Source organism: Pollachius pollachius, assembly GCF_949987615.1.
Source record: "Pollachius pollachius genome assembly, chromosome: 1".
Taxonomy (NCBI): domain Eukaryota; kingdom Metazoa; phylum Chordata; class Actinopteri; order Gadiformes; family Gadidae; genus Pollachius; species Pollachius pollachius.
This window is the reverse complement of record NC_136934.1, coordinates 25,771,917-25,780,500: the sequence shown is the minus strand read 5'-3', so window position 1 is coordinate 25,780,500 and position 8,584 is coordinate 25,771,917. Positions and strand designations below refer to the sequence as shown.

Below are 8,584 nucleotides of genomic sequence, written 5' to 3'. Positions count from 1 at the left end.
ATTTTAACATGTCCAATAGGCTATAGTACAGGCTGTCTGTGTTCACGACAAGTCGTATATTACTGACCACCCAAAAAAATACAAAAAATGTTTTGTCACAGAAGATAAACAATGCCAAGGAGTGATCGTGATGGTTAACCTTTTGAAAGCTGGCTTTGAATGTGAAAAAAACAACGTAGTCCACCCAGCCTTGGCCCCCTGTGCTCTATAGATTTCTATACGGCATGTTGCTGGCTCAGGGGTTTGGACAATAGGGACAATAGGACCAGTTTCACCTCGCTCAGGTATAAAAGGAAAGGGTTAAACAGGTAGAGGACAGCAGCAGAGTCACAGCAGAAGCAGCAGCAGAATTCAGCCAGTAAACATGACCTCCACCGGAATGAACATGATGAACAAGGTAGGTCCTCTCTGCTCCTCCTCTGCAGAGTAGCAGAGCTCTGAGGTTCATCTCTCCTCTGCTCTTCAATGCATCATGTATACAGAAGGTGATTAGTATCACGTGTTTAATTTATGTTAGGGCACTAAGCCAATGCATGTTTTAAAAAAGGCCTATTTTCACACATCGCAACAGTAGTAAGGGATTAAAGCACAGTCATGGAGTATTTAAGTAATGTAAGTGGTGTCTCATTTTATAAACAAAATCTCTGTCTATTTTATTTGTATAGCCGTTATTTGCATAGCCCTACAGTCTCAAAGGGTTTCATGGGACCACATTATAGGTCCACCCCCTAACCCTTAGCTCTCTGAAGGAAAAAAAACAGGGAAGAACCTTGAGGGGGAGAACCTTGAGAAGGAACACAACAGAGGGATCCCTCCTTCTATCCAGGGATGCTTAGTAGGGCAGTAGGGGTTACACGAGCTGATATAATGATATCAAAAACAAGGGCCGTGTTTGTGGTTCCATGTTCCAGTCTCATGGTATGCTCCACTAACCCCATGCTCTGTCCCCAGATCACCTTCTACGAGGAGAGGAACTTCCAGGGCCGCTCCTACGAGTCCAGCAGCGACTGCCCCGACATGTCCTCCTACCTGAGCAAGTGCCACTCCTGCAGGGTGGAGCGTGGCTGCTTCATGGTCTACGACCGCACCAACTTCATGGGCAACCAGTACTTCATGAGGAGGGGCGAGTACGCCGACTACATGAGCATGATGGGCATGACCGACTCCATCAGGTCCTGCCGCATGATCCCCATGGTAAGGGTTAGCAGCACACCGCTAAACTTAGTGCATGATCTCCAATGTGGTAAGGGTAAGGGGGTAATGCCAGACTGACCTGATCCCCGTGGTAAGCCCTCACAGTGGGTTTACTAATGGAGTACATGGTTTGGTAGTCATAGCGTCTATAGGGTCATTTAGTCATGTAGCACACACTTTTATCGAAGCTTTCATGTTCTGAATCAACGGTTTGCTTCACCCCCCCCCCCCCACCCCATCCTCCTCACCTACAGCACCGTGGTCAGTACAGGATGAAGATTTACGAGAAGGAGAACTTCGGTGGCCAGTCCTACGAGCTGATGGATGACTGCGATAACGTCATGGACCGCTACCGCATGTCCAACTGCATGTCCTGCAACGTGATGGACGGCCACTGGCTGATGTACGAGCAGCCCCAGTACAGGGGCAGGATGATGTACATGAGGCCTGGAGAGTACAGGAACTTCATGAACCAGGGAATGAACCAGGGCATGAGGTTCATGAGCATGAGGCACATCAACGACTCCTACTACTAGACACTGCGAGCCCTGAATAAAGCTCTCTGTAACTAAGACTCAAGTGTGTACAAGTGGTTTCTTTCTCTGTCATCATACAACACTCCTGTTATTACCTCTACCTCGGTATACCTTTCGTCGGACACAGTTATAGAAACCATTGTGCAAGGCTCACATCTAGCACCTGCAGCTGCGTGCACTGAATAGCATTTGAGATTAGGGTTGTGATACGTTGCTCTATCAATGAATCAGGTATTTGGTTGATAACATGTATTCATGGTCCCCTTTAGAGGAGGGCCGTACATGTCCAAGTTTATATCATAACCCAAGCTTTCACTAGATCATGTTAACAGGGACCAATTAGGGTTGTAGTATTTTTTTTGTGGACAGGAGTAATTAATCACATATCCCTGTTTGGGGTCCCCGCGACTGTGCCTACATCCGGTTTGGGGGAAGTGGGGGCCGGAAGTAGTATCATGGCCCACTGTGTCAGAGGTGTGTTTGGTGTGTGTGCTTGTGGGTGTGTTTGTTTGTGTGTGTGTGTGGGGGTGTGTGTGTGTGTGTGTGTGTGTGTGTGTGAGTGGGTTAACAGGTTGGGTTAATCTGTGTCTAAAGTCTGGTGGGGGCCAGACTGTGGGAGCCAGGATGAGAGCTAGGAATAGAGAGCAATAAAAAGTATCTGCCTTTTGTGTTCGGTTTGCTGACGGGGGTGTGGGGTGGGCCTAGATGAGGTGAGATGATGATGAGATGATGTTAATGGTTAGATGCTGTGAAAGTTTAAAGTGTTAAAAGGGACGTTTCACTAATATATTATTCTATGTATCCTCTTACAGTTTTTCTCAGTCACTTTGGTACATTTCTCAGATCAGAATTTAAATTTGCAAAACAGTAAGTGCATTTCTCTAAACAATTGGTACAAATAGCAAAACATCATGGATTTCATGCAAAAGCCAGTCTCTTGCTCACAATCCTTAGTTTGTTTCTCAAAAGTAAATATCTGTGTCAATGAACATGTCAGTGCCATCACAATGACAAGTCCTTGTGTCATTGTGTACGGATAAGACAGTCAAATTGCTTAGTCATGTTGTCACTATAACAGTGTACTCTGGAGGGATGTTCTGATGTAAACTATGGCTAAAGTTTTGAAGACAATTATTGTAAATTGTAAGTTACACCTTATTGTATGTGGGAGTTTGATTGCAAGAGACTGGACAAGATTCACGTTTACGCTTTGACTGTTTGTACTGTAATTTGTTGACAGACCATGTCATTGCTAGAAATGTGAACATAGGAAAATCTCCTTAGGGTAAACTGTACATGCATTGCTGTAGGAATTACAGTGCAGTTCCTACACCTCCTGACGTTCCTGTCTGTTGGGCCACAAATTTTCAGGCAGCCTCACTCCTCTTCCTCTTCTTCTTCTCTCTGGCTGTTGACCCCGTCCAATTCCTTGTCCTTCCATTGTCAGACAATGCAACATTGTGTTGTGCTCCAGCTATATATATACTTGCCAGTTCATGGTTCAGGAGATGCACCTTTGAGCTATTTCAGTAAACTGGTTGATCGTTGGTTGATTGAACACTTCACACATTTCCCTTCTTTAGAGAAAGTCAAGATTCACCTGGTAGCAATTTACCAATTCAGGTAAGATTTAGAAAAACAGTCTAATGGAAATGTATATAAATATGCTTGACATATTATGACAACTTGTTCAACCATTTTGCATGTAAAGACTTATGCAATGAACTAATGCTTAAATGTTGTGGGGGTGAGACTATTCAATAGAGACCCATTACAATCGGTTTGATCAACATGATGCAAGCAATTGATAATGTAGGAAAGAGCAGAGAATTGCACATAATTATTTGCATGAATGTACTAAAGCATTTGCAACTTGTTCAAAGAAATGAGAAACTGCTTTTTTGATGTGCACAAGTGACACAATGATGTGAAGATTGAACACGTAGTTTTGAGAATTTAAATTCTGATCTGAGAACTGTACCAAAGCGACTGAGAAAAACTGTAATACAGCTATTTCATAACGAGAGCATTATTTTGATATGAAAAACACCATAATTATCCGTATAGTGACACATATACGGGTTATATCCTTATGTGGTAAATGTGGTTTCACCAACGGTCCAGAGGGAAATGTGTTTATAAAAAGCCACACATTTTCAAAAGACAGATCTCTCAGATGACTAACTATTATGAAACTATGTTACCATTCTATTAATTAAGTCAGCTTTTATCAGTCCCTACTGTTTTTAGTGGTATTAACTTGCTCATTTACAAAAGTAAATGTAAATGACACCTTGGAAGGGGGGGGGGGGGGGTGAACACCCAACCCTGACGGAGGTAAGGGAAGCCCTGTGTCTATTGGCTAGGGCCCGATGATTCAAGGGGTTGGGGGTGGGGGTAATGATTAGCATACCAGCAAGTCTTTTGTGGAAGCAGTGACCCATCCGACGACAACATGCTGACTTGCTGTAAGTATTTCTTAGACCGTTGCTATATTTCAGATATATCACGACTATGACAATGTATGACTGTTTTTATATCTGACTGATCAATAGTATGTTATTAATGAATCCAAGAGATGCTGAGGGGAGTGTGAACCACCAACCGGACCCACGACCATGTATGTTATTATTTCATAGTGTTTACTCTATCACTCTATTATTATCATGTTTAACATTGCTATCCCACTATTATCATTAGTAGTAGTTTATGTGTGTAGAAAAAAACGGTTAAAACGAATTTCTGTTATGTGGTAGGTCTGTCTGATACGGGGTCTCCAAGAAATAAGCAATGAACAGCTGTTGGTGATGTGAACAACGTGGACCAGGGACCAGCAGTTGTAAGCTATTAAAACATGTATAAAGAATATAATGTATATCTCTTTGTGTCTCATCACTATCACTACATAGATAACCGGATGAGTTTTCTTTGGCAACAACTATGGCTGTGAATATTGCTACAAGAGCAATGCGCCGCCCGCTGTACCATACATTTCCATTCTTCTGTAATGTATGTCTACAGTTTATGTTGTTTGGTGCAATGATCATAACAAGTGGCATATTTACGGGAGTACGGAAAAGAGTACAAGATTAATAGTCCTTGAATATTTCAAAGATGCGATATGGGATCTATTGTGTGTGTGTGTGTGTGTGTGTGTTTGTGTGTGTGTATGCGTGTGTGTGTGTGTGTGTGTGTGTGTGTGAAATTTAATTACATGTACTCAAATAGGAATAACACAATCACAAAATAATATAGTGTATAGCATATAGTGTAAGTTTGCAGTTTGTGTATTTATTATGGAATCAACTACAACTACGTTCTGCCGCTAAATCTGGCTGTCTCTCATCCCAGAGGGCCACAGCCTCCTGGGATAATGGATGTCAAAAAGGAAATGGATGATGAACACTGTGGGGAACCGGAGCAAAAGGTACCGCATGACATGGGATGAAGACTATTCTTAACAAGAACATAATAATCATTAGCCTGCAGCCATTTATTGTTTAACTGTAAGCTAATTATTTTCTTACAATGACAATGTTTTGCACAAAATATCTAATTTCACAGATCTATTGTCTTGTGAATACTCTCTGCATTCCTTTTCTTCCATCACATTATGTTTCTTCCGTAGGCTAAAGAGCTGCATGGACATCAATTTTCTTACAGGTATGGGAAGGAAGATCCGCATAATGTTGTATGCAAGAAGGCAGGGACTATGTACTAATCACTTCAGATCAGTGATAGGTTTAAAGACAAGGCTTCCAAAAACCAAGGCAAAGATCTTGTTATTTTAACATTTAACAAAAGAGCTATAACATAATGTGATGGAAGAAACAGATTATGACGTCTAAATGAAATAACATCATCAAAATAACTAAACATCAGGAATGCAGAGTATTCACAAGACAATAGATCTGTGAAATTAGATATTTTGTGCAAAACAATGTCATTGTAAGAAAATAGCTAGCTTACAGTTAAAAAATAAATGGCTGCAGGCTAATGATTATTATGTTCTTGTTAAGAATAGTCTTCATCCCATGTCATGCGGTACCTTTTGCTCCGGTTCCCCACAGTGTTCATCATCCATTTCCTTTTTGACATCCATTATCCCAAGAGGCTGTGGCCCTCTGGGATGAGAGACAGCCAGATTTAGCTGCAGAACGTAGTTGTAGTTGATTCCATAATAAATACACAAACAACTGCAAACTTACACTATATACTATACTATTTTGTGATTGTGTTATTCTTATTTGAGTACATGTAATTAAATTTCACACACACACACACACACACACAATAGATCCCATATCGCATCTTTGAAATATTCAAGGACTATTAATCTTGTACTCTATTCCGTACTCCCCTAAATATGCCACTTGTCATGATCATTGCACCTAACAACATAAACTGTAGACATACATTACAGAAGAATGGAAATGTATGGTACAGCGGGGGGCGCATTGCTCTTGTAGCATTATTCACGGCCATAGTTGTTGCCAAAGAAAACCCATCCGGTTTTCTATGTAGTGATAGTGATGAGACACAAAGAGATATACATTATATTCTTTATACATGTTTTAATAGCTTACAACTGCTGGTCCCTGGTCCACGTTGTTCACATCACCAACAGCTGTTCATTGCTTATTCCTTGGAGACCCCGTATCAGACAGACCTACTACATAACAGAAATTCGTTTTAACCGTTTTTTTCTACACACATAAACTACTACTAATGATAATAGTGGGATAGCAATGTTAAACATGATAATAATACAGTGATAGAGTAAACGTTATGAAACAATAACATACATGGTCGTGGGTCCGGTTGGTGGTTCACACTCCCCTCAGCATCTCTTGGATTCACTAATAACATACTATTCATCAGTCAGATATAAAAACAGTCATACATTGTCATAGTCATGATATATCTGAAATATAGCAACGGTCTAAGAAATACTTACAGCAAGTCAGTATGTTGTCGTCGGATGGTTCACTGCTTCCACAAAAGACTTGCTGGTATGCTAATCATTACCCCCACCCCCAACCCCTTGAGTCATCGGGCCCTAGCCAATAGACACAGGGCTTCCCTTACCTCCCCCCCCCCCCCCCCCCCCCCCCCCCCCCCCCCCCCCCCCCCCCTTCCAAGGTGTCATTTACATTTACTTTTGTAAATGAGCAAGTTAATACCACTAAAAATAGTAGCGACTGATAATAGATGTCTTAGTTAATAGAATAGTAACAAAGTTTCATAATAGTTAGTCATCTGTGAGATCGGTCTTTTTTAAATATGTGGCTTTTTATAAACACGTTTCCCTCTGGACCGTTGGTGAAACCACATTTACCACATAAGGATATAACCCGTATATGTGTCACTATATGGATAATTATGGTGTTTTTCATATCAAAATAATGCTCTCGTTATGAAATAGCTGTATTAAAAGGATTCATAGAATAATATATTAGTGAAACATCCCTTTTAACACTTTAAACTTTCACAGCATCTAACCATTAACACATCATCTAGGCCCGTCAGCAAACCGAACACAAAAGCCAGATACTTTTTATTGCTCTCTATTCCTAGCTCTCATCCTGGCTCCCACAGTCTGGCCCTCACCAGACTTTAGACACAGATTACCCCAACCTGTTAAACCACACACACACACACACACACACGCACGCACGCACACACACACACACACACACACACACACACACACACACACACACACACACACACACGCACACGCACACGCACACGCACACGCACACGCACACGCACACACACAAGCACACACACCAAACACACCTCTGACACAGTTGGCCATAATACTACTTCCGGCCCCACTCCCCCCATACCGGATGTAGGCACAGTCGCGCCCCAAACAGGGATATGTGATTAACTACTGACAGGATATCTGGCTAATCACAGCTGGCTATTGAAGGCCTGACATGTGGGCATGCAGCTGCAGAGCAATCCGTACATAATCACACTTAAGTACGCACGCACGAAGGTACGCAAGCCCAAACACACACATCTTTTCAAACTGTAAAAAACTAACACCTGCCCTTTATTATGGCTGAATGTGCAGCAACATGGAATCCGATTTGTTTGACACGTAGTCATGAATAAATTTCAAACTCGGAAATGTTGTTTATTAAACAAGACAAAGAAAACAGGTGAAGAGGGCAAACCGGGTAAAGTTTTTTTTAAATAAGGCAAAGGTTTATCAAACAAGTATAATCTGCTACTTTATTAAATTAATCTATTGATTAAATGTAGATATTCTTGACACGAAAGATACCCACCACCATCTAAGACTGTGAAATGAATCATACATACATCTGTTATAGCTCTGTGCTATAGCTCTGTGCCCTAGCTCTGTGCTGAAGCTCTGTGTTATAGCTCTGTGTTATAGTTGTGGGACTGGAAGGATTTGTAGACTCCGTCAGACCCTCCACTGTTGTGTCTTGTTGTCTTGGACAGTAAACTTGGAGATCTCCACATAAATACAGCAATAGTTTTGATTATTTTTGATTATGTAAAAGGTGTAGTCATTTGGCCACAGTCCTCCAGAGCACTTGTACATTTTACACTTGGACAGTGTGCTTCTGGCCTGCTGGTTTGTTTCTCCTTCGATGGGATCGCCGATTTCCTTGGGCCCTGTTCTCATTAGGTATGGATTAACAAGGAGTAAACACACACATATACAAAGGCACACACACGCCCACATACACGCAAGCACCCACCCACCCACAAAATATCTATTCCTTTTATTTATTTATAATTTAGCATTTGTATGCTTTATTCATGCCAGGTACAGTGCGAGTTAGACAGAAAGCTATGCGAAAGAAAGAGGG

The 8,584-nt window shown here is 41.5% G+C and overlaps 1 protein-coding gene across 1 annotated transcript; it reads left to right on the top strand.

Moving 5' to 3' along the window:
* Window positions 1-364: 364 nt before the first annotated feature.
* LOC307079450 (gamma-crystallin M2-like) lies at window positions 365-1,730 on the top strand (the record flags this gene model as incomplete). Its single annotated transcript, XM_079741803.1, has 3 exons — window positions 365-397; window positions 952-1,194; window positions 1,449-1,730. 3 exons carry the CDS (start codon window positions 365-367, stop codon window positions 1,728-1,730), a joined length of 558 nt encoding a protein of 185 aa, XP_079597929.1.
* Between the last annotated feature and the right edge of the window lie 6,854 nt (window positions 1,731-8,584).